This window comes from Numida meleagris, chromosome 10 (genome assembly GCF_002078875.1).
Source record: "Numida meleagris isolate 19003 breed g44 Domestic line chromosome 10, NumMel1.0, whole genome shotgun sequence".
In the NCBI taxonomy this organism is placed as follows: Eukaryota; Metazoa; Chordata; class Aves; order Galliformes; family Numididae; genus Numida; species Numida meleagris.
In genome coordinates this window covers 220,246-248,241 of record NC_034418.1, presented here as the reverse complement: position 1 = coordinate 248,241, position 27,996 = coordinate 220,246, and the positions used below count along the sequence as shown (strand labels likewise).

General features: G+C 41.1%; 2 protein-coding genes across 12 annotated transcripts; one reads left to right on the top strand and one right to left on the bottom strand.

The window, feature by feature from the left end:
- On the bottom strand, positions 967-6,482 carry SLC7A6OS (solute carrier family 7 member 6 opposite strand). Its single transcript, XM_021408988.1, has 5 exons — positions 6,288-6,482; positions 5,174-5,551; positions 3,217-3,417; positions 2,623-2,749; positions 967-1,834 (listed from the first exon to the last, which is right to left on the bottom strand). The coding sequence occupies exons 1-5, from the start codon at positions 6,444-6,446 to the stop codon at positions 1,713-1,715; spliced, it is 987 nt and encodes a 328-aa protein (XP_021264663.1). The 5' UTR covers positions 6,447-6,482; the 3' UTR covers positions 967-1,712.
- On the top strand, positions 6,464-22,132 carry PRMT7 (protein arginine methyltransferase 7). Of its 11 annotated transcripts, none has more exons than XM_021408965.1 (18): positions 6,464-6,549; positions 6,840-6,972; positions 7,667-7,703; positions 8,253-8,402; positions 9,735-9,843; positions 10,186-10,298; positions 11,003-11,244; positions 11,387-11,564; positions 12,643-12,770; positions 13,026-13,167; positions 13,721-13,804; positions 15,189-15,236; positions 16,017-16,106; positions 16,747-16,908; positions 19,356-19,430; positions 19,990-20,150; positions 21,214-21,310; positions 21,921-22,132. In XM_021408965.1, the coding sequence occupies exons 2-18, from the start codon at positions 6,878-6,880 to the stop codon at positions 22,077-22,079; spliced, it is 2,070 nt and encodes a 689-aa protein (XP_021264640.1). In that variant the 5' UTR covers positions 6,464-6,549; positions 6,840-6,877; the 3' UTR covers positions 22,080-22,132. The 11 variants fall into 11 exon arrangements, with proteins under 11 accessions (XP_021264640.1, XP_021264643.1, XP_021264642.1 ...); XM_021408968.1 differs by having other exon boundaries at positions 6,473-6,549; positions 6,837-6,972; XM_021408967.1 differs by having other exon boundaries at positions 6,523-6,603.

Genomic DNA, 27,996 nt, shown 5'->3' with positions numbered 1-27,996 from the left:
GTTTGGGGGGATAGTTCTTACAAAAGCAACTGCTATACCACAGTAGATATTCAGTACTGCAAGATTTCTTAACTGTTAGGGTTCAGCCAGATGGATGAATCCCAGTTTGCATGTAAAATTACACAGGTGATGGTGCTAGGTTATCGGCTGACAGCTGCAGTACAGCAAAAGCTAAGTGTATAACAAAGGAAACGAGCTGTATGTTTCCAGACTTAAGCCAGAGACTAGCATTCGGGATGCTGCCCTCTTCTGGACCCAACAGGGAAATTTAACTACACCTGGGAGTAGCATAGGATACTAAGAACCCTTGCAGACTTTAAAATTTTTCACAAGTTTCAACAAGGGCTGACAATACCTGCATTTTTAATAATTATTACACAACAGAACATGTTACTCAGTATGGAGTTTCAGTAGGCTTTGGTGGTGGTGTGGCTTAGCTTTCACTTGCCCTACACATTAAAGCCAGACTCCAGACAGTTCACCCGGGTCCAAGGAAGGGATGGTGGAAGGCTTGTCCCTTCTAACAGCACTAATGCAATCTAATGCTGAAAAAAAAGCACAAAGGTATCACTGCAACTCCTAAGCTTCTTAGGAAAAGGAAATATAATGGAAATTTTGGCTTCCAGGTTAAGTATGTGTATGTTAAGTATGTGTATGATAAGAAACAGTCTCAGATTTACTACAGACTGGAGCAGGTACACTAAGAAGCCAACATTAAATATATATATATATACATATACATATATATATATATACTATCCAGACTACAAGAACTCTGCAGTCTGTTTCCCTGACAAAAGTAAAAACCAAAACCTTCAAAGTGTTGGTGCTGCTAGGCAACGTTACAACATAGGTCAGTGCCAGCAATCAAGTACCTGCTTACAGAAGGCTGTGCAAAGTTACAGTAAGTAGAATGCTAACGTAACTTCAGCTGAACCAACTTCTGTGATCTCTGAGAAAAGAAAATGTAGTCAAAGATTCTTTATTTACAATTCAAATGCACATAACATTGTTCCACTGGAATTACTGGACAGAGAGCCAAAGAATGGGAGGGTCAAGGCATTTTGTATGCTCAAACACTTGTAAAGAAGGTAACTTGAAACCTAGGAACAAATACAGTAGAAGGCACGAGGAGAGAGTCCCTTTTCTGAGATTCCTGCTTGCCATCACAGTAGCTATGTTCATCTTGTGAAAAATTGTACATTAGTCATGACAAGCTTTCTTCCTTTCATAACCTCAGAATGATTGAACTAGTGGAATATTCCCTTTTAAGTGATACAGCATCTTCTGCACGGGAAGAAAATTTGTATCATCAAATGTCCATCCTCAGACCTATTTATTATCAGCTGAAGTTGACTGGGCATTTGTGACAGCTTGGATGGTAAGCAAAGCTTTTAGTGTTTGCTGGAATTCCACTTTAGTACTCAAGCCTAGACAGTAGGCATCAGGGTGAACTATGCCAGTCACCAACAGTTTCAAAACATTATTTAAAAGCCAGGCAAGAATTTAGCTTAAAGCTCATTCAGGTAGAAACTGGTTTTCTACTCTCCCAATCAGTACAACTTCTAGCAGAACGTGTTTTTCCAGGTGTTGTTTGTTTTTTTCCCTTCAACGCTTTTATGTAGAACAGCCAGCAGCAGCTGTCTGGATTTTCAGTCCTACTGCAATAGTTCTATGTATTTCATCTTAAAAAAAAAAAAAAAAAAAGGCTACTAGTCAGAATCCAAATCCTGGATCTCATCATAGCCAAATTCCTGTAGAACATCCTGACGGTATTTGTTCCATGTTCTTCTCCTGTAGCACTGGTTCTCGTCACTGGAGCTCTCTTCAGAGTCTAAAGAAAAGTGCATTAACGTTTTTATGTTATCCCTTTGTTTAGTTAAACAACTTAATCAGACTATTGTAACTTCTTGGGTAACACATGTTGACAAATAGGAAGTTTGAACAACTGTATTAGGTGAGACTGGATTTGTACTTAATTATACTTGAGAGTACACGGAAAGGGAGTTAAGAAGGAAGACTGTTTCATAAGCACGTGGAACCAAGTCATCTATTCCTTCTCAAAACAAGCAATCCTTTGCAATTGCAGCAGCCTGAAAAGGAGTTCTTAGTTCTGACTTTGCAAAAACATCAAGAGCAGCTGTAGGACCACAAAAGATAAACCTCTGTCTAAAGATGACAGTCTGCAAGAGCATCTGATCTTCCAGCACAGCTGGAAAAGTGAAATGTATGCATTTTAAAGCCAGTTACTAAAACCTTGCATGTAAGTTCTACAAGACACGGTGAAACCATTTAACTGTTCACTTCCTCTATCAGAAGTTTGTACTCCTCCTTCTGCCTTCCTTCATTCAGTGTCAGCTTCCTTTGCTGTCGTGCTAAAAATCACGGAATCACACAATATCCTGAATTGGAAGGGACTCAGAAGGATCACTGCATCCAATTCCTGGCTTAACAAAGGACCATCCAAAATTATCCTTCTCTGGGCAGATTTAACCCAGTGTAAGAGCAGAACAGTAACCTAGCAGTGCTGTCAGTTGGTTTTTTTTAAGAAAGAAAACCAGAAAATGGATGGGATTTATATGTGCACAGCAGGAAAGCAAATAATACTTATGACAGGCATACCTTTTTCTTCGTCATCTTCCTCAGCTAAGAATTCATCTTCATCAGGATAATCATTACGCCAGTTATCTTCATCATTTTCATCATCTTCATCTTCGTATATTTCAGCTGGAACTTGATCATCATCTACCTACACGTCAAAACAGAACATTTCATACTAACACAGCCACTTTGCAGTAAGCAGTTTTTCAGCTACCTATACAACAATCATAAAGAGCCAAGAGAAACTTATCTGCTGCAAGCACAGTAACTCAGCAGTTGTACAAAGCACACTGTAGAACAACTGATGTTGCCAGTATACTCACAGTAATGTGTTAATCTGCTTTAGGGGAAGTGTGATGTGAATTACTTTTGTCAACATTTGTCATTTTGAAGCCAGCTGAATTCTCAGTACACGAACATCATGTTCATCACTCACTGTCGTATCAGAACTTGACTGAACCAACAGTAACTTGAACGAGCACAAAACTGGCACTGAGCATAAATGCAGTATCTGCAAGTATCTTCCCTGGCCACGGCAGCTTTTCTTCACAGGACTCTAAGCATGTTTATTCTTGACCTTCCTACTTAAGATCAATCTGTTTTTCATACCCTTACCAGTTCATACTCTTCTTTATAAGGCTGTACAGAGAGGATGTTTTGGATCCAACCAGGAGCCGATGTTTCCATGCAGTAGATGTCATAAACATACTCATCTTTCTCACGGTGTTCTACTTTTTTATGATCTTCAGAAACATTTAAACGCTCACGGATCATCTCTACTGCATTGCAGAGAATCACATCTGGATCACCAGTTTTCTGTTAAAAATAAACAAACAGGCAGATCTTCACTGGAGCCAGACACACAAAGTTTCAGTAAAGTTTCCTCTGTGACAGTAGCCAAGAACAAAGGATGGCATTCTGAAATCTTAGGCCAAAACGCTTTCCCATTGCAACACAGATATTTGTAACATGAGCAATTTAAAACAGCGAAGCATTTTCCCATTAATGTAGTGCTGTGCAGCCATGCCTTGTTTCATGGAATAGGAAAAAGCTACTGGGACAGGTTCATTACGAACTACCAAAGGGATACGACTCATCCTGTACACCTGCTCTTCTGATGACACAGTGGTTGAAAAGGCATGTTTTCAGATAGCCTGTGCTTTGTGGAAGGAGCATTACACTTTTAGAAGTGCAGGAAAGATGTGCATACAGTAGCACTGATACAATGCAAGTGTATTACAGCATACAAAGTCTATGGGAGAAACAAGGAAAATGTGAGAAATCAACAAGAAAATCTTGACAGGCCCTGCAGATAGGCTTTTATTTTATTACCTCGTTCAACAGTAGAACAGAAGAAATTTCTTGGCGCTTTCTCCTTCCTAATAAATAATTTGCAGTGCCGTTGCTTTAGTGGCCTGTACCTGAAAGCCTACATTTTCCCTCTGCTACAGCTTCTCAGAATATTTTTTCCAATCCACGCTGGTATCCCCTGAACTGCTTACGTATTTCTGAGGAAGAGCTACAGACAAGAGCTTCAATCACTTCCAAATACTGATGGAATCAAAGAGAAAGCTTACGTTTTCCTTTCACACTTACTGCTAGCTCTAGAAGAGTACAAACAAATGTGACATTGATTTGATTCCCATTTTTCTGATCAGCAGATTGATAGATAACAGATCTCAAATGTCTATTTGAACTACTTTGGCTTTAGAAGAAGCAAGAGTGTGATCTTTAAGAAATGCTGAAGGATGAAAGCTGGTTGGGCTCTGCCTGACCAGAAGATTTTCTTTAAAACAAAGCATTTGCATTTTCCTCATAGTTATGATGGGCTGCATAAGTAAAGCATCCATCCTTCGCTTATATACAAAGAACTGCTAAAGGATGCATATGCAGCCCTTCTACCTGCTTTTATATGTGATTTACAGTCTTAAATACAAAGTCTTTTTAATATTCTGTGTGCAGGGGTACCCTATATGGAAGGCAGAGCTTCTTCATTCTTAAAAGCGTTCTAGATATTGAGCAGATATTCCTCCAACCAAAAAGGTACTTAACTCATACCAATGAAAATGGGGGCTAAAAAGCCTGTCAAACAGCTGGAGTGCTGCTATTAAACAAAGCATACAAAAAAAACCAACCTAAAGAACACTGCAGATACTGCAATTACAAGGAGATGCTCAAAAGTATTTAAGTGAATCTTGCCTACAAGTGGCATTCCTAACCATCTGAGTGGATGAGAAGACACTGAATTAGGCTTTTTTTCTTCTCTAGCAGGTACAAAACAACTCAGCAACCCATCTAAGAGAAAAACAGGAGTGTTAATGTACCTGAACAGTGCACAGAAAAAACAGAGTGGTACAAGCCAACTGTGTACGGCTGTCAAACATTACTGCGCTCTAGGATCCCCATAGAAGTTGCTTCTCACACCACGTGTTAACTACTGCAAGTTACAAATCTCCAGTTAAAGCTGCTGCTGAACGTGGGAATACACATGATGCAAAAACCTTCCAGTCTGCCCACGCGTACCAGTCAGCGACAGAAAGGTGCTTCAAGCATGCTACGTTTATCTGCTGACCTGTGGGTTTGCTGCAGTAACGCTGGAGTCCTCCACCACCTCCTCCTCTTGTACGATATCAAACAGCTGGAATTTCCCACCGCAGTCCGAGCTCTTATCGACAGCACCGTTCTCCTCTGGTGATGCATCTCCTGCTGCTGCAGGGGCCGATCTGCCGCCATCACTCGCTGCCTCGCTGTCTGTGTGCGGTGTGGCTGTCCCGCTGGAGCCCGGCCGATGGCTGGTGACCACCCGGTAGCGGTTCTCCTTCCTCCTCACCTGCTTGGAGGAGCGGAGCTCCTGTGCGATCCGCTGCGCGCTTCCCAGGGAGGGCCGCAGGCTCTGCGCTGCTTTGTCTCGACTGATCCCCTCTTGAACGTATTTCTGAATGGGTTCGTTCTGGTAGAGGAAAAAAAAGAGGAGAGACGTGGACCTGTTAGAGTGCATCCAGAGGAGGGATCCTCTGATGCAAGGGGTGGAATACCTCATCTGTGAGGACAGGATGAGAGCTGGGGCTGTGCAGTCTGGAGAGGAGAAGGCTCCGGGGAGACCTGAGCGCGGCCTGTCAGTATCTAAAGGGGCTGTAAGAAAGAAGGGGACTGTCCCTTTAGCAGACTCTGCTGTGATTGGACAAGGCAAAATGGTTTCAAACTAAAGGAGAGGAGATCTACATTGGATATTAGAACAAGTTTTTTTATGATAAGAGCAATGAGGCAGTGACACAGGCTGCCCAAAGAGGTGGTGGTGCCCGTCCCTGCAGACAGCTAAGGTCAGGGGATGGGCTGTGAGCACTGATGGAGCTGTGGGTGTCCCTGTGCATTGGAGGGAGTGGGAGCAGACGGTCTTTAAGGTCCCGTCCAACTCAAATGACTTGATGATTCTACGAATGGAAACAGTGACACCACCCGCAGTAATCACGCTCCTTTCTAGAAGCGACTAGAACCTAGCTCGCAATATCCTTTACAACCAATTACAACGGAACAAAAAAACATTTCTTTTCAATCCCGAAGGCCGTGCGTTAGCTGGAAGCCGCTTCCCCTGCGTAGCCGAGCTTCAGCACCCAAACTCGGCGCCGGCTTCCCCAGCAGCCCGCCCAACGCGCACCCAGCCGGCGGCCCGAGGAGCCCGGCGGTACCTTGGAGCACACGGTGGCCACCAGCTTGAAGACTCCCCTCTCCACCGGCGCGGCCTGGCCGGGTTCCGCGCGCAGCCGCTTGCAGGAGAGCAGCAGCGCCTCGGCCGGCTCCGCGCCGCCCCGCTTCCGCTGGACGCGCAGCACCGCGGCCCGCTCCATGGCGCCGCGCGGCACGCCGGGACGGGGCGGGCACTGCCGGCACAGCGCCGCGCGGGGCAGGCCGGGCAGGCCGGGAGGGCGGGCCCGCTCCTTCCGCGGGGAGGTCAGCACGCGGGGTTTGCCGGGCCCCGCTCGGAGAGTAGGGGAGCGGCTGTGGGTGGGCGCTGTGGTTTGTTTTCTTTATTCACAGTCAAGGCTGGGGGATGAGTTTGGGTTGAAAACGCTCGGATCGCGCGGGGGGAAGGCAGCGAGCAGTGCTGCTGGCCGGGGTGGGTGTAGGAGGGAGGTGTGTGTGTGTGTGTGTGCGGGCACCCGGAGCTGTGAGATGGCTGTTGTGTTCACTGGAAGGTGGTTTGTTTGCTCTTCCACCAATGTTTTGCATCCCGACAGCAGAACTGCCCGTTCGTAAATAACATACGTTGAGATTGGTCATGAAGACGTTTTGTGGGAGAGCCAACCCGACCACGGGCTCGTTGGAGTGGGTAGAAGAGGATGAGGACTATGACTACCACCAAGAAATTGCGAGGTATGCTGGGAAACGTCAGCCTTCAGTTTCGAGTTTGCTTCTGTCTCCACAGAAATCCCAACAATGCAAGGCTAATAAGGCAGGCTGAATGTTGCGGTGTTTATGGGGGTGGACAATAAAGGTGGAGGTCACCATCCCTGGGGGTGTCCCAGAGCCGTGGGGATGTGGCACTGAGGGACGTGGGCAGTGGGCACGGTGGGATGGGTTGGAGTTGGAGTTGGGGATCTTATTGTTCTTTTCTGTCCTTAACGATTCTGTGGTTTTATGATTAATTTAGCTTGAGAAGTACAATTGGGTCCTAAGTTATGATGAATGCAGCTTTTGGTGTGTGTATTCTGGTAATTAATGACAGACCATTATTAGACAGCCTTTAATTGCTTTGTATGAACCTCCCTCTGTTCCACTTGTTACTTCAGAGCTGTCTGTCCATAGGTCCATACTTTAGGACCCATTGCTGGAGAGAGGATATCTACCAGCAATTAATTAGCTCATGGGAATTCATGACCACACCACCGAAATTACTTAATTCCGTAGGTCTGGGAAACCACTTAGAACTTCAAAGAGCGTGCCATGGTTATCTGCGCGTTCATGGGACGTGGGACTGGTTGCATTAGAAGGGGAAAACAAAGGAGGTTTACAGGTCTGCAGTGCTTTGCAGCATGCAGTGATTTGATTGGAATTTTGTTTGTTGTAGATCACGCTATGCAGACATGCTTCACGATAAGGACAGGGTAAGTACAGAAGCAACAAACTTTTGAATGGTGAGAAGACAGTCACTTTCTTTCTCTTGAGCAGATGCCACTGCATGATAGTAGAGATTTCTCTGAAGGATGAAGTGTTCAGATTCATTCTCCTCAAGGTGTCAGACCTGCTCTTAGGTCAGGTGTAGATGCATATCTGCAGGTTTGATGAGGCCTGGAGGAGTGGTTTAAATGTTCCTTATGCTCTAGCCATTTAGTCAGCTGTTTAATTAAAAACCTTTTAAAAGACTTCTATGTGTCTACGTTATGGTACCTTGAAGCAAAACCTGTAGCATCTTACATGGTTATTATTATAATCAGCTTCAGAAGAAGTTTTGTATTTGTAAACACTTCTACTGACTGGCTTTGGTGTGACTGTATCGCATAAGGAATGCCTGTAGGCCTTTTTTCTAATTATTAATACATATAGTCTGAGAAGGGAAGATTTCTGCACAAAAATTAAAAGCAGCTAGAAGCTGTTGATCTCATTTTATTTAAAAAAAGATCCCTATTATGTATTTACTTTCTTCATTTCCACAGAACATGAAATATTACCAAGGTATTCGTGCTGCCGTGAGCCGAGTCAAGGGAAGAGGTGAGAGAGCAGTTGTGCTAGACATAGGGACTGGCACAGGGCTCCTGTCTATGATGGCAGCTTCAGCAGGTGCAGATTTCTGCTATGCAATTGAGGTAAGCATTTGTTACAAACTGCATCCGTGTTTGTGATTTCTTTTTAAGAGCTTCAGTGCAGCTGTTGTGTCTTCATGATCACTGGTGTGGGTGCATTTGCTGTGCTGTACTTTGCTTTCTGAAGTGCAGATGTTGTATCGTAATGTGTATGAAAAAGAGGTAGATCTCAGAAGAGTATAGTTGAAAATGCATAAAACATTTTTTGGGAACAGTTTCTGTAGATAAGCAGATCATCTAACAGTCGAGTTTTATACTGCTCTGTCTTCTCTGCTTAACAAAACTCAAGTGTAATGTGGAGAACTTGATTAATATTCTTGAAAACAGTGAGTATTCTCAAGCCATGTTGCTGATCTTCCTAAGTTTCAGTTCTTGTTGGTGGGCTCTCAGACCACTAAATCAAAACAGGGACCACATCTTGATAGAGAGACTGCCTCGTAAACTGCTCTTTTCATCTCTGTGTTTAGGTAGAGCATCTCCTACTGTACTGACAGTTGTGAAGCATCCTGATGGTCGTTAACAGCAGTTACTTAGGTTAAGGGTAATACTAGGAATACTTTGGCCAATTTAACATATTCTTTTAATGCATTTGTAGAAACAGAATGTTCACTTGTCCCTAGGTTGTGTCTGGAAGCCACATGTATATAAGTTCTAAGAGCAGTATATTATTCCAGTTATGGAACTGGGGCTAGGTTCCAACGTGGCCGCGAATTTCTTAACCTGAGTAGTCAGATTTTGTGGCTGGGTAGAATATTCAAAATCTGTATGCTTACAAACAATCTAGTCTTGAGGCCCTTTTACCACCCTCTTCATTATTCAGTTATTTTCAAGCTGTCTCTTTATTCTTCTCTTTGTTCTGAAGGAACGAAAACTTTTCTTCAATGTTACTCTGTTAGTAAGAGCAGAGTTGTGGTATATTCTGGTGACCGTTTCTGTGCTGGTTCTTTTTTCCCTTTTAATTAATATTTTATTTACTTATTTTTACGTCTTGAGCATGTACAGGTTTCTTGAAGCCTTTCTGATGTGTATGTCCCTTTATGTTTAAGAGCAAGTTTGTTTAATGTAAATGCTAAAAAATTCATAAGGTGTATTCTTTCAAAAGTTAAAGTGGAGTAGCTTTTGGAGACAGCTGAGGGTCAGTTTTGAACAATGCCATTGGAGGCTATGAACTTTTGAAGAGAGGCTTAAAATCTTGTTTCATGGTCATGAACTTCAACCACAGGAGAAAATACAGGTGTAAAATTTTAGCAGGACCAAATGTGCTGCATTTCGTGTTGTTGTATTTTTGAAAGCTAATATTAGCTAACCAGTTTGTTGCACTCTTGCTACTTACAGGTTTTCAAACCCATGGCTAATGCTGCTGTGAAGATAGTGGAGAAAAATGGTTTTCGTGACAAGATCAAGGTGATCAACAAGCACTCCACTGAAGTCACAGTTGGGCCAGGTGAGAAATATAAAGCTGGGTTCATGTGTATACTTCACTACTACTTCAAATCTTTGAGGAAATAAGTATTTTTTTCTACTTCTCCAAATGATTTTAATTAAAAAAAGAAGTCCTTTTTTTTTCCAGAAAGTAATATTGGAAGATTACTTCACAAGGAAATGTTTCTGGTAATATTTAAGTAGTCATTTGAATTTCTCAGTAAACCTCTATAATGTATTTTGCAGGCTTTGGCAGGTTCTCTGTCCGGAGAGAGTTTTTAATGACTTGTCTTTTCAGCACGCCAGCCTCCTGAAAGACTTCTTTGTCAGTCTTAGCATAACAACAGTAAATTATGTCTTTCAGATGGAGATATGCAGTGTCGTGCAAATATCCTGGTAACAGAATTATTTGACACAGAGCTGATAGGAGAGGGGGCTTTACCAACCTACGAGCATGCGCACAAATACCTTGTACAGGTGAGAAAATGTAGCATGTCAGGTTTCTCCCTAGGGATCTTTTGTGGAGTAGGACAGAGGTAGATGACAAAACTTCAGCTTTCTAGGCTTCCTTTCACCTGTTTCTGCATGGAAAGATAATAACACTCCAGAACTTTTTATAGCTTTCCCCTGTAACTGATCTGTTTTGCAAAAGCATTCTTGCTGAGCTTCATGGTTAGCTTTTAGTTCTGCGTTTGTTTAGAACAACTTTTATGTTTTCTACGCTTCAAACATGGTTATGTAGTTGTCACTGAATAAATAATTGGGGCATTGTTCTTGTTTAGTCATTGCAATAACAAATCATGTGTTAATGTTGATAGCTTAGTAGTTATGTGCCCAGAGAAGCTCAAAATGGATCTGTCACCTCAAAATGAGAATGTGGATTTCAGTTTAACTGAGCAAGTGAACGGATACTGCTGTATCACTGATGCAACAAAGTGATCCTTCAAAGTAATCCTTCTGAAGGACGCCCAGTGAGATGGACAGGCCTATCCTATTTCACATAGAGGGACAGTGTTCTGATGTCAGGGAAGTCTGAAATAATTGGAATTTAAGATTTCAAAGTTCCCAGTCTAATTACTTTTCCTTTAATTTGGTTGGCATTTCAACTGATTTAATTTTCATGTATGTTAATAAGACAGCTTTGTTGAATTCTTTTTTTACCCTTTGTTTTGCATGCTCAGGAAGGATGTGAGGCCGTGCCTCACAGGGCAACAGTGTATGTCCAGTTAGTGGAATCCAAAAGAATGTGGTCCTGGAACAAACTGTTTCCTGTTCGTATTGAAGCAGAGGATGGTGAAAGAATTATTGTCTCCCCTTCAGAAATGGAGAACTGTCCAGGTGTTCCTTCTGTTTGTGACATCCAACTGAACCAGATGCCTTCAAGTGACTTCACCATCCTTAGCGATGTGGTGACCATGTTCAGGTAGAGTAGGCATTGCTTTGTTCAAAACAAAGTTTTCCTGTTATGCTTTGTCTATGAATTGTGCATTCTGCTTAGGAAGCAGGTGAGAATTTCTGAAGAATACTGAACTATTTCTTTTTACAATTTCGGTGCTTCTCTGCAGCGTGGATTTCAGTAAGCCAGTAAGGAGTGCATCTACCTGCTATAGTGTGCAGCTGGAGCCTGTGAAATCTGGCAAGGCACAAATTGTACTCTCCTGGTGGGATATTGACATGGACCCCGCTGGAACGATAAATTGCACAATGGCTCCATACTGGGTAAAACCCACGTCTGCTTTCCAGGTAAAATACTGAGCCCTCGGATACTGTCATCAGATGACTTCCAGTAATTATTTTAAGTGAAGGGCCTGCTGGGTATTTTAAACAGCTGTCTTGTAAACTGTATAGGAACTTTGCTAATATTTTATGCATTGGAAAGTGATAAATCATAGGAATGCTAATTTTATTATGCACAAATTTTAGGTTTGCTTTAATGTATAACTTAAAAACTGAGGCTGCCTTTTAATCTACAATTCTTGATAATTTTTTTTTTTAATTTTACTTTCAAGAAATAAAACAAAGATTTCCACGTATTTTTCTTTAACTGGTCCCTGTCCTTGGTCTTTGCTCTGTCCTTGTGTTTTGCTTCCATGTACTTTTTGTATTCAATTTCCAAATGCGTTAACTTTAATATATTTATATTCCCATCAAGAAGATGACTATTAGGGAAAAATGATGAGTTGACAGTGGATATTGAGAGGAAGAGGAGATCACTGTTAAACTAGACTCCTGTGCTTTTATATTTACTTGTAGTGTAAACTTGTTCAAAAAGAAACTACAGAGCAATTGTTTGCACTTACTGTGTTTGAAAATAAAATTGAAAACTATCAAGCTTTGTGACATTGGCTTACAACATTTGCACTGCAGAAAGCAACTTTTTGAAACACAAGATAGCTGTATCGTCATGTCATAGAGACACTAATTGGGCTCATTTGATTCATGAGACTCCAGCCACTGGTCACTGTGAGCAATTCAATACAGGTTTCTAACGTAAGTGAGCTATAGAGGTAAAACAGCATTAAAAAGTATAAAAGGTATTTTTGATCTGGTTTTCATCTCATAAAACACAAACTTAGGTACACGGCAAGCCAATGGTCTCAAGCTTGTTCTATTTCAAGACAACTGTACAGGTTATCTTTATTCAGTGCACAGTATTATTCCTTACTCAGCCTTGCTCACGTGAACAAGATTCTTTCAGCTAAGCACGTGTCAGTGCTTCAAAGTCATGCCCATTCTTTCTAGTTCATTTTTTGTATTTCTTTACTTGTGCATTTACTGTTTGAGTTAATCCCTAAGGTTTTGTTTATCAACTCCTTTCCAGTGGAGGGATCACTGGATGCAGTGTGTGTACTTCCTTCCCAGCGAGGAGCAGGTTCTCCGGGGTGAGGAGGTGCAGCTGACCGCCTGTCGTGACGAGTACTCCCTGTGGTATTCGCTACGGAAAGCCAGGTAATGAGATGTGTGTGTGAAAAAAGGGTGGTACCTTCCTCCAAGCTGGACTGTTTGCTGCTCTTACAGCTGAACCATTGTGTGGAAGAATGAGATAAAAACCTAGAGGCTAAAAAAATTACAGAAAGCCTAAACAAATTAAAATGCACTACAATGAGCAGGTGACAAAAAAAATAAAAGTGATGCATAGGAACAGACTTGAGCTTTGGACAGCTGGATTCTGTACTTAATCTTCCATTTTTGTTGTTGTTCCAGACAAGAAGACGAGAATAAGGCAGATGCTCGTGTTGAGAGTCCTGTTTGTAGATGCCAGGCTCACCTTCTTTGGAACAGACCGCGCTTTGGGGAATTAAATGATCAGAACCGAACACAGCAGTACGTCAGGGCTTTGATGAGTGTGAGTGCACGTTGCCTTTAGTTTTCCTGGCTTCTCTGGTAGGTGCATGTATTGTTTTAGTTGTAACAGTTATTTTTGGAATTTTTTCTCCCTTGCTAAAGGGTTTGTTCATAGAGTGTATTTTATTTACATCAGCAAGTGTAAATTGGATTTTGTTGTGGTATAACCCTTCTTGGTGTGTTTTTGTTTTTTTCTAATAGCAAGCAAGCGTTTTTTAACAGGCATTTTAGCAGCTCTGTGTATTTGTGAGAAGGTGTATTGGTGATTGGATAGGGGCAGACTTTTTATGATCACGTGTGGAAATAAAAACATAGACTCTTCTACACACCCAATGTGTGTTGGTGAAAACATTTTCTTACCTAAAACAAGGGATTACCTGAACATTTCTTACTCTGTTCTGTTCTGCTTGAAGTGCTTATGTGAATCATGTACATCTCACTCCTTATTTGCTATGCAACTGTAAAAAGTGAGGAAAAACACCTCCAAAATGTCGAGGGTTTGAAAATTATTTCATTTGGAATAGGAATAACAGCAACAATTTGTTTTACTGTAGGTTCTGAAAGCAGATAGCGTTTGCCTTTGCATCAGTGATGGCAGTCTGCTGCCTGTGTTGGCTCACTATCTCGGAGCAGAGCAGGTACAATACTTCCTCCTGGGTTGGTTTTTTTCTGACCTCTGTGTTTTAGCTTGGTGTTTTCAGCTCTGTCATACTCCACTCCTTTATTTGATGATTTCCAAAGCCTCTTCAGTGACAGGTGAGAAAGAGGCTCCCATTGTGTTGAAAAGGAGGTTAAATTCATCGAGCTGAACTCTAGGGAGATAGCAGTAACCGATTTTGATGTTTGCCAATGCAAAGCCTTGAATGAAAGTGCTGTTTTTCATTCCTTGCTGATTGCTGTTTACCTTCATATACTGGTGCTTTTGGAAATTCTCTTTCCCCTGACCAAAATGTCTGGCAGGCTTTTTTTCTTCTTTTCTGTTCACAGTTCTGTAATTACATTTATTATCCACTTGAAAGTGGAAGGTCTGTAACAGCCAGATAAGAGGCTTTAAGAACAATGAACCTGTCTGTAGATGGAAGACTGAGAGTTGCCTGGCTGTCATGTTTACATACATACATACATACATTGATGCATTCCTGCTTGAGGCCCTACAGACTAAAATCTGTCATAGCTGGACTGAATATCCAGGAATGTGTAATGTAGTATAATCCCAAAGAAGACACTAGGCAGTTCATGGAAATGAACAAATGTGCACGGCTCTCATGTTTTTGTCTTTAGTCTCACAAGAGGCCAGTCTAATTTCCTATAGACTCATAGCAGCACATTGCTTAACGATTCACCAATATTGAATGAAACCTAAATGTTTTCTTTTTTTTTTTTTTTCCCCTTACTTCAAAGTAAATCTGCAAACGTGTTTTGAAGCCTGTCTGACTAATCTGGATATCTTGAGTGAACATTTTGATGAACAAGAAAATCAGTGGAAGTTTTGTAGGTTGACTGGCAATATAATAAAAACTGTTTATCGCTGTAACCGTGTTCAGAACATAAACTACACACAACACCATTCATATTGAGTCCTCCTAAAGCTTCCATCCCGATAAACTTAAATCCCCAAACTGTTGTCAGAGTGGAAATTTGAATATCTAGCTGACTGCAGTCTGGATTTAACGGTTTTGCTGTAAGAGTTTGTTTTGTTAGCAATATGCTTGCATTTGTTCAGAGATAAATGTATGCCTAGAGCAAACATTAATGTTATGTGCATCTTAAAAAAGGAAAATGAATGGTTGCGTTCAGGAGTGGTTTTTTTCCTCTTGCACAGCTGTGAAAGCAGCATTAGTTAGCCTGTGGCTGCTGAGAGTTCTTTTGACAAAGGACTGTAGCATGTATGTGTGTTTTTTATTAAGTATGTGTGGGCTCAGTTCATTAGGGTATCGAAATATTTCCTTCATCGTTCAATCTGTAATCATTTTCACTAAGAATATAAAACTAGTTTGATTCTCTGTGGTGTATTTTCCGTAGGTATTTACATTAGAAAACTCTGCTGTGTCCTGCTCTGTCATGAAAAAAGTGAGTATTTGGTTTTGTGTTAAAGCAGTAAGTATTTGTTCTGAGGGTTAGTGGAATGGGAGAGTATCATGTAGATTGCACCAGCCTCACCTGAAGGGCAACAAGGAGCAGTTCTTCTCTCCTGCTGAAGAAGGACGGAGTGCTTTCCTGTTCTGCTCTGAGCAGAAAGTAGGCAGTGAGTCTGAACTGCCAGTGATTTTTCAGCTCATTCCAGGACGATTCTGGTGGAGTGAAGCCGGTTCAGAAGAGGCAGCTAATGTCTAGAAAGTGGTTGGAAGCCGTTTCCTGGAGTCGTTGGTCATCTCTTGCCTGTTTCAGCTGGCACTGCATACATAACAGAGTTCTAGCTCAGCACGTGACTTAAAGACTACGAAAATGGGAACTGCAGGCGAGTTAGGATGCTGACCTGGTTTCACATACAAGCCAAATATGCATGTTTTCACAATTCCAGCAATTTCTGGCTTCCATGGCTGTCCTTCCCATACACTTCAGAGTACAAATAAATGATGGTATCATCTGCCATTTTTTTTTTTTTACTTAGTTGAAGGAAGATGAGGAGCACGTGCTGTTGCTCACGAGGTGTGAGGAGCTGGCTCTCAGTGCGTGCTCCCTTCAGGAGCTTGTGCCATCCTGAGGGCTGACTTACGGAAGGCAGTTTTTAAAAATTTCTTTTGGGTGTTTGTTTCTTTCTTGTTTGTCTTTTATTAAAATATGAATTTGGTGTGGATGCGAGTCTCAATTGCAGTTTTGGATAAAGACAGAACGTTACTTTTTTTCTAGTTTTTTAAGGCCAATCATCTTGAAGATAAAATTAAAATAGTAGAAGCCCGTCCTGAGCTGCTGACGTCGTCTCACCTGGAAGATAAAAAGGTATGGAATAGTTGTCCAGTACTGAATGTCAGTGGTGTTACAGGAAGAGGAACATGAAAGCAAGTTTTGCTCTCCAGCTGCGCTGCTGTAACCGCAGTGAACCACAGTTCGTACAGAGTAGCAGTCATTTGAGGCTTCCTCCTACTGAAACGGAGTGAAGCATGCTTTACAGACTTGGAGGTTTTCTGTTGTTGTTTTTTGTTTTGTTTTGCCTTTGAAAGGTTTGAAAGATTTTCCCTTCCAGCATAATGTACACCTGTTGTAACAACGGTTAAACCAGTTTAACTGCGTAGGTACCACGAGGCTGTAGCTCTTCTTCCTCAAGGCAGTCTGAAGATTGCAGTCTATCAGGAGGTCCTAAAATCCTGAAGTTAAAATTTTCAGAGTTCTGTGACTCTTCTTATTAAGCTTTCCAATTGAAAACTGCAATATTTTTTCATGGAATTTCGATTTAAAATTCAGTGACTCAAAAAGGTGTCTGTTATACAGTGTGCAGTAATTAAATCCGTATGGAGAAGTTTTTATCTAGATGACTTTGCTTGCTATATTTCATTGTCAGCTATTGAAGATGTAAAGCCTCTGTTATGCCTTGAGCTGTTGTTCTTTATTTTGATGCTTTCTATCTCTTTTCTTTGCCAAGATTTCTGTTCTTGTTGGAGAGCCGTTTTTCACGACAAGCTTGTTGCCATGGCATAACCTGTATTTCTGGTATGCTAGAACAGCTGTGGCCAAGCATCTTGCCAGCGATGTCACCGTCTTGCCCCGGTCTGCTGCCTTGCACATGATGATCGTGGAGTTTCAGGTGAGACTGTTCAAAACCATCCATTTTGTATTGATATGGATTCACCTAAAACGGAGTACACTTTGGGAAGTTTTTAACACCAGGTTTATATTGTCATAATGCTGTTCTCTTTGATAATCGTTGCACTTGCCACCTGAGAAGAGAACGTTTGACATCTTGGAGGTGAGCTTTGACATTTCAGCCATCCCTTGTCTGGAAATTACCTTGAAAATTTTTGCTATTTTAAATGAAAAGACTGAATGCTTTCAAATATTTCTTTACATTAGACAGATTGTTACTGAAGCATGTCAGAATTGTGTTATATTCTGTAAAATAACAGTCTTAAAAATGATATTGGAGTGCAAGACTATAAGCAGATTCCCTAATTGCATGTTCATTTTCTTTGAAACCTTAGAGAATGCACACAGTTCTAAACTTGGGTCATAGTACCCTGAAAAGTAATCTTTCAGAAATTTCACAAAGGTATAAACTTTTTGTTTGCTTTTATTAAGGACTAGAAGATGGTTGGTAAAGGTTATTAAGAGTTTGCCTACAATGACGACAGAAATTACAGAAGTACTTAGTACGCTGACTTTCTGTCCAGTAGCTTAAGTGGGGGGACTCTCTAGTCAGAAACTGTGTAAATAAAATATACACATCTATAAAACAAAAGATGCATATTACCTAACATATATTCACATAATCATAACCTTCAGTTTCTTTTCAAAACACCAGCTCTTCTATTTCCTCTAATTCGCCAACTGCAGTTTTGTCCGAACTTTCTTTCCCTTCACAGTTTCCTAATTCTGATACTCTTTAACCTTGTTCCCTCACTTCTACCTTTGATTTGTACAGGTGAAAACATGTATGTTCTTTTTTCCTGTGGGATTATTCATCCACACTGCATGTTTTTGCATAGCTCTTGTGGTTTTCTGCAGAAACATAGAGAATTTGAAATGTATTCCGAGAAAATAATGCAAATCTGAGCCATGTAATAGGAAGCAGATGTTTAAGACTAATCAACAGTAATCAGATTGAAGTAAGCAGTTAATTTTAATCTCATGCTCTTTTATCCTGAGGATTTACATCCCTAGAATTCAAAGGGTTTCATAAGAAAGTAAATTCTATTCTCTTCATGTTTTGGATGTCAAAACTGAAGCATGCAGAGTGATGATTAAGTTTATTCAGTAATCTAGTACTGAACCTAGAATGACATTCATATGACCTGAACCTCAGTTTTACACTGTTGTATTCAGTGTTGTGTTCAGAGGTGATCCTACATGGCTGTTGTGTTAGAACATAGAATATGCTGTGTTCCATCAAGCTAGTCCAAAAGTTATAACTTAAATTTGGCGCTTTCCTCTTTGTTCAGTGGTGAGTCTAGTCTCAAACACTAGAATGTGTTGAGTTTTATTTTGGTTTTAGATTACATCTGCATTTGTCAGTTCTTGATTAGACAGAAGAACCAGACATACTCTTATAAGGTATTCTGCAGAAGTATTCTGTGTTGTCGGAATAGCCATATCTCATTACACTTCTGCAATTAGCTAAAGCTGGATTCAGGAGAAGAAATTTGATGAAAATGTCCCAGTTATATTTAAAGTTCTACTGCATCTTATTCACCATCTGTGAGGTGAATACAACCTGGAAAACAGGTGTTGTAGAAAATCTATTTCATTCAAGTCTTCTGTGGGCTGTAGAGGGGAAAACTATATTGTCAGTCCTTCATGCCTTAATCTTTCTTTCACTGTCAGTTAATCCTTCCTGCAAATTGGGGGCGAAAATGTTAGGATTACACCTTCACTGTGAGACAATACAATGCACTCTGTGAATTTTTGAGAACATATTTCCTTCAGTTCATCCAGTAATTTAACTTTTTTATGGCTATAGTGAATTTGTTGTATTACCACTTAACTTTGTTTTCCATCTAAATAGATGAGGAAATATGCCCTAAAATATTCATTCAACAGAATTATTTCTCTTTTTTTTTCTTATGATTACACAGAAATTGCTCTTGTAGTAAGAACTCTTCTGAAGGAAAGTGATGTCAATTTTAGGGCAAGAACATTTTTGTCTTAGTTCGTTATGTAATGTTTATGTATCTTCCTTGTAAAATATACCAGCTGTGCATTTTACAAGGAAGAGTGATGGTTTGTTCAGACAAAAGAGGCAGTGTTGACATATCCTTAGTTAGGAAGGGGCTGATTCAAACCAATTCACTTAGCGAAGATCAACTAAGAAAGAAATCCTCACAGTATTGACTACCTGAAATTCTACTGAACTAGGTCTGATTTCCATCTTGTAATTTAGAGGTGTAATGTAGTCTGTCCTGTTTTGTGGAAACCTAAATTTGGTTGACCTAATATGCACAGACTGGGGGGAGGTACATGCACTTTACTAACAGTTGACTTTACAGCTAAAACTATTTCCATTAACAGAGCCAAACAAAATCTTATTTTCCTTTTTAGGACTTATGGAGAATCCGGAGTCCATGTGGCACCTGTGAAGGTTTTGATGTCCGGACTATGGATGATATGATTAAAGTAAGGCTATTTAACAATGAGTACGTTAGTCAACGCCGCCGTTTCAGTTTTTCATAAATATTGTGGCTATTTAATCAACTCATCTAGGAGCTGTTCATAAAATGCATCCTGCAGTCTTCACTTGCCCCTGCAGGTACTTTTGAAAGTGAGCAGGGCTCTCTGAGAAACAGATGAGACTGATGAAAGGGTGAGATATATCTATCAGTTTCTAGCGTTTATTGTGTATCTCCATATTTGTGGTAGCCATTTAGGTTGACTTTGTAGTCACTGTGTGGGAGTGCAGGCCACTGCAGAGTAAAATTCATCTCAAGAGAGAAGTTTGAATGCATTGTATCTTGAGAGTACCCACTTTTATCTGCATGTTGAGGACTGTAGTCCATACGAGTAGTTCATGCACGTAGCACATGGTTTTCCTTTACCTAAGAAGTGCAGTCCTATCCTGTTGGAACTTCAATGCTTAAATATCCTGGAATCACGATGCATAGTTAATTTGAAATCAAGGACTTTTATTTGCCTTTGGACTGTTTTCAGATAATTTTATTACTTTTTCTTTCTTCAGAATTCTCTGAATTTTAGAGAATCAAAGGAAGCAGAACCTCACCCTCTGTGGGAATATCCATGCAAGTCCCTCTCCAATCCCCAGGAGGTTTTGTTATTTGACTTCAGAAAGACTGTACCACAACACTGTCTCAGCACAGAGGGTTCTGTAAATCTTTTACGGTGAGTTTCCTCATTGCAATAAATGGTTTTCACTGTAATTACTGTCTTTTTACCTCATTTTTAAACTGCGTGTGTGTTAACTAGTGGGATCATAGTTAACAATTTTTAAAAATGTCACCTAAAGTTGTGGAATTCGCCCCAGCATAAACTTCCCATGGCTACTCACAATAGGCTTTAACAGTGGAAGGGTAATTATTTAGACAACATGCCTGTATTTCAAGAATAACATTTAATTAGTTGTCACCATGATTTAAAAAGTAAACAGGTTAATTTATAGTTTACAGAAAACAAATTGTTTGCAGTCTTTGAATTTGTTCCCTGTTGCTGTGTTCTTGCAGACAAAGCTCCTATTTAGTGTTCCAAATTACTCTGTTTAATAGCTTTGAAGTGTACATGATCTTTCCCTTCAGCAATAATTCTGACAAACTTGGTATTTTTCACATCATCTGAGATACTTTTCGCTGTAACTACAGATTGTAATTACTTCTATTCAGATATGAAATGCTGTTATAAAATAAAAAATGGGTAAGTTACCTGTAACTATCTTGGGTTTGTGTAACTGGATGTTTCCATTGTGAAGCCAAATTAATGGCTTCACAAAACCCAGAGCCATCTGTGTAGGGTTTCTGTTGCCTTTGCACCAGTTGTATTTCCAGGCACCATGCCAGCGTGACTTCTGCCCTTGTGAAGCACAGACTTGAAGTGTGATTAATAAAAATGATACAGACTGGGCTCTGTGAAGGAGATACTCTCCAGATACTCTATATCATTTATGCCACGTTTTATTAAGTGCCTGTTAAATGACTATGTCTGTTAGCAGATTTAGTTGTGATTTAAGTTCCTCTCCATTGTCTGTTTTAGATTTCATGTCTGCAAACATTTAAGAATTTGCAAACCATTTACCAAATTACTCATCTGTTCAATTTGTTTTCAAAGAAATAAGTTATTCATGCTTTCACAGCTCTCACAGCTAGGTGAGGAATGGGTGCAGTGTTTAAAGACATCAAGTATTGGATAAAGATAATGCTATGGTGATGGATTTTAATCCCCTACCTCTCTCCAGAAAGGGAAAGAGCCATGGAGCAGTTCTGTGGATGGAATATCATCTTACTGCTGATACCTCAGTTAGTACAGGACTGATGCAGATTTCAAATGAAAAGGTACTTCTGCAATCAAATCTTATTATCTTTCAAAGTCTGTTAGGATTACAGGGCTGAAAAATGAGTCTCTGTTGGCCACGCTTGATTTACATAGTGCTCTTTATTAAACTCTTTGAATATTATGTAAACAGAACTAGTAGAGCTATCTGTTTGTATCTCTGTGGGAAGAATGAGATGAACCTTAAAATAAGAGTCTGAACTGGATCCAAATGCTTCTGTAGATTGGAACCACATACAGAATGCAGATAGGATGCTGGTTCAAAGCAGAATTTATACAACTTAAATACAACGTGCTTAAAAACAACATCCAACTTCCTTTTCTCAGTTCAAGAAAAACAAAGAAATTAGAGAAGGACGGAGTATTTCAGTACTCTGTGTAAATACTGTTTGACCAAATCTGTTTGTTTGTAACTTCAGCGTGCAGCATAGCATGTTAGACTTCAAGTTATGCATTCCTATAATGAGTGGTTGGCAATGATTGTGATAACTTGTATCTGATCTTTCTGTACTGAACTGAAAATAAGAACGCTTGTGCTCTTGTTGCATTATTACTGTCCAATAGTAATATCCTAGGATTGTGACTAGTTTCACTTTTAACTCTTTCCTGTAGGGAAACTGTGAATGGAATCCCCACTGCAAGCAAGCTGTCTACTTTTTCAGTTCTGTTATTGAATCAGAAACTCCGGCAGACCTTCCTACCACTGTCACGTATGCTATGAATTTTGACACAAAGACAGGAGAGATTGCCATGGATTTTAAGCTATTATAAAATACTTTCACTTGTGCTCTAAATTATAATAAACTTATGAAATATTCTTTGTATGGCAGAGGTTTGTTTTTTTTTTTATTGTGCTTAGAGAGCAAACACTTTGAAAAATACTTTTAAATCTTTTTGGTTTCATTTTAAAAATATTTACCCAGGGAGGGAGAGAGAAACCTTTCCTTAAGGACAGGTATTCCTTCCAGGATTCATGTTACAGCTGTACACTTACTTGCTAGCACCTCTTCTGGTGTGAAACTACATGTATTTTGGGGTGCTGAATAGCATTATGGGAATACAAAACAGTTAGTGTACTGGGTATTATATGGCATATTAGCAGATGAAGACTCTAAACATTATGCTGACATTAGATAAATGTGAGTTAAACTCATCTCTTTCTAGGCTTTGCTTTTGTTGCCGTCAAATGGAAGCTAATCATCAGAGTGCACAAAAGGAAATCCCAAATCAAACTACATGTGTATATTAGTATGCTCATTAGGGAAAAGGAAATGTGCAGGCTACTCGCAGGATCGTGTACGTTGCAGTTAGTATTAAATTGAAATAGTCTGTGAATTAAAGTATGTTGCACTGACATTCTTCTGGAGTCTGATGTGCTGCATTTCTGAAGCTGAACAGTGGGCAAAGTGTGGAAATATATAACTGAAAATTAGAAAATACACAGATTTGAGTTAGCTGGAAGTGACCAGCAGATGACAGTCTGACCACAAATGAAAGAAAATGACCCATAATCTAAAAATAGTCAGATATCTATAGAATATAGGTAATGTGCGTATGTGCAAACTTTTGGCTTATATTCATTCCATCAGCAGTCTGAATAACATCTGCACGTTTAGGTAAGTTGTAAGTTGTTCTGCAATAGCGTATTGTCCATAACTGAGGTTTTCTTAGTTGCATTCCAAATTCTGTTGGCAGAAACTGCAGTGTGTGACCGTGTGTGCAATTCATTCTGCTTTAGATGAACGATCAATTGCTCTGTCTTGTCTGTGTGTTCTATGAAGTCAAATAGAAAATCAATGTGCTGCCTGCCCTAAATCATGTCACCCAGCTGCAGGGATAGCTGTGAACCAAAGCCACTCCTGTTTCCTCTGAGCAGCAACTTCTGTCAAGTGACAAGAATACAGTAAAGAAGCCGTGAGGGAGCAGGAGCCTACTGCGCTTTGCCTGGTCACCATGGTGAGTAGGAATTTTTCCTCTTTGTAAGTTTGTGATCATATTTATGGACCTGGAAGCCATCTAAAATACTGCTAAATATTTTCCTGATCAAGATCTTAGCACTTAATAAATGTAAGGCCTCGGGAAGAGAAGGATTACATAACTAATGTTTTTCACTAGAGGAGAAAGCTCCTGACAAGGTCTGTGAATTTCACTTTTCAAAACTGTACTTCTAGGATACTGAAATTCAGACTCACATTTCTCAAAAAATTGATTGGAATATAGAAGTTACTCTATACAGTTGTTTCTAATTTTGATACACTGTTCATAGCCCACAGAGAGTATAGTATCACAGATCTGTTTGTTGTATGTTGAGACACTAAGATCTACAATCGCAAGGGGAACAATAAACGGGCTAAAAACCTTGGCCCTTAACTGTTCTTTTTGTTCCAGTGCTCATTACTCTGTTTTAAAAAATACTGCATTTTTATATTTGTATGACAATTATATATCAAATAAATTAATTTGTGCAAATCTGAATGCGTGAGGTTTGCATTTTGTAGCTTCTAGTCTCTTGAAGGAGGTAACAGCAGAACACAGCTAGATGCTGCCTCCTGTGGCCTGACACAGGGCTTGAGCTGCTGTGCACTACAGAAAGCTTCTCAAGGTGCTCTGCTTACTGCACAACTAAAGCAGAATCTAACAGAAGCGTGCAGTGTTCTGATGGGAACATAGAATTAAAAGGACAGCAATACAGCAGGATTTATGTTTAAGAAATAGAAATAAAACCAACGCAACTGAGGTTACAGCATTTTAATGTCTAGTGTTAACTTTCTCAAAGATAACCGTATATGTATGTGCCTCAATCAGACTTCTTAAGAAAAATCATACCTTTGCTATAACATCAAATGGAAGAAATATCTTTTGATGGAAATTTGTATTTTGTTATTAGCGTTACATGTTGGAGATACGTAGGCAGTGTGATAGGCCCTAGGCACGGTGACTTAGAGGTATCCTTCCCAAACCATTTTGATATTGTGAGACTTGACATTGTTTAGACTCTCAGAGGTGAGTGTAGCAAAAGTGAAGGCCATAAGGAAAATGTAGTGGCATTTCTGCAGAACTGTGCTTCCAGAGCTGCACTGCAGCAATTAATATAAGTCATTATTAGCATGTGAGGAAAAACATCTTAAGTTTCTGTATTCCTAGAACAGTAATTTTATTGCTGATGCGAGGAAGAAGGAAATCTGGAACACTGTGCATATTTTAGCACCTGTGTGTTCCTTAGAGGAACAGCATCTGATGAATGTACTCAGGAAACCTGGTTTGTCATAAGTACTGTTAGCATTGTTAATGCTTTCTTGTTACACTTGTGTAGTTAGACAGGCATTGAACCTGCTCTGGGGGTTTGGGTAGAAGACATGAAAGCTGTTAGGTTGAAACAAGCCCTTACCACATGTATGGTTTCAGTGTTTTTGCATCAGCCACACCATTCATCAAATTCTGTTACCTAGAAAACACAATGATACTGACAAGAATCTGGGTGAATCAGTGGAAGCTTTGTTCACCTGTTTTGAGGAGTACATAGCATATAATTATAGAATCATCATAGAATGGTTTGAAGGGATCTTAAAGATCATCTTGTTCCAAGCCCCTGCTGCGAGCTAGTTGTCACCCACCAGGTCAGGCTGCTCAGAGCCCCATCCATGCTGGCTTTTTGTGGCTTCAGGAACGGGGCATCTACAGCTGTTCTGGGAGACCTCTTTCAGTGCTTCCCCAGCCTTGTGATGTATCAGTATTCCTTGGCTTCTGTAAGTTCTTCAGAGTAGACTTGAAAACATAGTATGAGCTGTAAATTGTGTGGAAAACAGCTTCATGTAGGGGGATACTCACCATTCCTTGCATATGTGTATTTTTAAAGCACTTGTCTCTGTCCTTTTCCAGAGGGCATTTTTCTGCAAGCATACAGGGGGGGAAAAAGGCCACTTTATCAGAAAAACACATCTACCCAGGAGCAACATTTCAACTACTATTTGTTCTCAGAGTTGACAGAAATGTTGCCATGATGTGCTGAGTTGGAAGAGCTCCTGGCTATTGGCATCTCAATAAGTTGATCATCCTGTTTTCTCTTGGAAGGAAACGTACTCTGTGCTGCCTCCAGAGGCATTTCCCACCCCCCACCCCAATGACAATAGGTTTGATACTGACTAGGCCTGCAGGCATAGATGCATGTTCTGAAAGAAACAAGATCTCCTGCCACCACTGAACTGACATTACAGCTCATGAGAGCCAGTATGTAATGGGCTGATTTTTGTATGTGGCACAAGAAGAAATACTTCCAGTAAAGACAGGTTTTATTAAAGTATTAAGAATGATCATACATTAAAAATTGCTGCCATCTACATTCCCTATCATAGTTCTGCTGCTAAAATAACTTTCCTATAGCTCTGAAGTTTTACCAACATTTGGTGGATGTTAGTATGTGGTTATCCCACCACCAGTCCACGAGAGGGTGCTGAGAATCCATTCCTAATTTTTCAGTGCATTTTTCAGTTCATACGTGTTTACTTCTGTTAGGGAGAGGTGCACAGACTTACAATGCAGCTTTCTTGTCTTCTGTGCAAATAAAATGCTTGTGATGTTATATGATTACCATGCATACGCACACTGAAATTGAAAACTAGTACTAACACAGTGACAATTGCTGGTAAGACTGATACAGACTTGCCCCTATAGTGAACAGGCAGGTGAAGTGTCCTGTGTTAAATACATCAAATGAATAATATTCTTAACACAGTGAATTTGTCTTAGTCCTGATGAAGCAAAATCTTGCATTTTATTTAAAAAATCTTTTCTAAGTCACAGCAGTTGCAAGTTCTTTTTCCGTGTTGCAGAACTACTGCCTTTTGTCTGAAGGCCGGACAGTCCAAGGGCTGGGATCCAGGAGCTTGCTTTTCTCCTTCATTAGCCCTTTGAAACTGCTCTGTGTAGGCTTCCTGCATTTAACAAGAGAGAGGATGCAGTTCAAGACTAATTCATTTAGGCACTCATCTTTTGTATTCTATTTGTAGTTACAGCTGGTTGTTAGGAGGGAAGGAGACTTGCAGCTTCTTCACGGTAGATTTTTCTAGTGACGATGGTGAGCTGAATACAAGGGGTGCTTGCGTCGTTGTTTTACCTTATTGACCCTGCTGGCATTGCAGACTATTAATGTGGTTTGGTACTTAATGGTCTTCAAACTGCATGTTTCCAGGCATTTAATGCAGATTAATGATTCAGATGCTTCTTCTCAGAGAGAGGTATGCATTATCATCCCTGTTTTTCAGATGAGGAAAAACCAAGAGTGGTTTGTGTGGGTGTTAAAGTGTTTCATCTGCCCCAAGATCACTGTAAGATTAGGTCCTCGGAGCTAAAAATGACTTGCTCAGGGCTGTGCAGCATCAACTAATCCCCTGGCTCCCTTGCTCTGCTTTAATCATTTGTTTGCTTAGTGCAGTGTGATTTCAAGTGCAGCCTTAGGAGGTTTGACCGAGATACAGCAGATAAAGGCTCAGAGGCAGCAAATCCTTGGATACTTCAGTAATTAAAACCATGGTTTAAAAATATATGTATAAGGCCATAGGGCTTTGTTGTTGTTTTGAAGGCTGTCACAAAGTTGACCCACTTTTTTCTTTTTCCCCAGCAGGGTTCTTATCTAGGATTTGAGAGCCCTAAAGATGCCTCTTCTGCGGACACAGGCACTGATCAAAGAATGAGAGCTCCTGTGTGTGAAGGGAAAGCCCTGACTGAGGGCTGATGGCTCCCTGCGGTCTGTGGGCACAGCCCCAGGGTATGTTGGCTCTGCCACTGCTCGCGGGGCACAGCCTTCTCCTCTTCCTCAGGGCTGTGCTGAAGGGCAGCTGCGTAATACACTGCAGCAGGAGCCTGTTCGCAGCGCACGTTGTCTCTCGCTCCTCTTGTTTTCTGCACCCTCTGCTCTTTCTGGCCTTGCACATCACTCAGTGAGGTGGAGTGTGGCACTCGTGCAGTGGAAGAAATAACAGGCACTGGTTTATTGTACTCTGCTCAGCAAGGCTGACGGATCCCGCTCCAATAAAGTGACTGTGTGGCTCATGCTAAAGAGTATCTGAGAAACCAATTATTCACAACCCCGAGAATCAGCAAATAAATCAGGCTGCTGCGATGAATGGCATTGAGAGGGAGAGAGGCAAACAGCTCTCGCTCTAGCACTTGAACATGACAGCTGAGGGGAAACATGACATATTTCTAGGAACCGTGGAGGTGACTGTGCTGCAGGTCTGCATGCATAATCTCACATCCCCCTCCCAGGCAACTGCAAAGACATTTATAACAAGGGATTGGTGACCAAACCCCTGTCCCTGGATGGCTGCGTGTGTCTGTGCCGGGCAAGGTGAGGGCAGCACCTGTGAGGAGGCCCAGCCGCAGCCCCTCGGCCGCTCCCGCCTTTTCCTCTCCGCGCGCCCCGCTCCGGATTGGCCGAGCCCTCTCCTCAGGGCGGTGGGCGCCATTTTGGCCGCCTGCCGCCTCGGCACGGGGCGGACATGTTCTCCTCGCTCCGCCCGCTCTCCCCGACGAGGGAGCGGCCGCTGGGGGGCAGCGTTTCGCCCGAGCGCCGCGGGACGCAGCCGTGAGGCGTTATGGTGAGGATGGCCCCCGTTGGCCGAGGTGGAGCGGGTGGCCCCGGGGTGTGAAGGCGGGGCGGGGGCTGCTGCGTGGGCCTTGGGCCGCGCCC

Bases quoted from the DNA above. Each gene is read 5' to 3' on its own strand.
- PRMT7 (XM_021408965.1), top strand. From the start codon at position 6,878: ATGAAGACGTTTTGTGGGAGAGCCAACCCGACCACGGGCTCGTTGGAG. The intron at 12,771-13,025 runs GTAATGAGATGT...TTGTTGTTCCAG, and splicing joins TATTCGCTACGGAAAGCCAG to ACAAGAAGACGAGAATAAGG. The intron at 15,237-16,016 runs GTGAGTATTTGG...CTTTTTTTCTAG, and splicing joins CCTGCTCTGTCATGAAAAAA to TTTTTTAAGGCCAATCATCT.
- SLC7A6OS (XM_021408988.1), bottom strand. From the start codon at position 6,446: ATGGAGCGGGCCGCGGTGCTGCGCGTCCAGCGGAAGCGGGGCGGCGCG. The intron at 5,552-6,287 runs GTACCGCCGGGC...TTCCTCTACCAG, and splicing joins TGGCCACCGTGTGCTCCAAG to AACGAACCCATTCAGAAATA. The intron at 3,418-5,173 runs GTCAGCAGATAA...TATTTTTAACAG, and splicing joins TTACTGCAGCAAACCCACAG to AAAACTGGTGATCCAGATGT.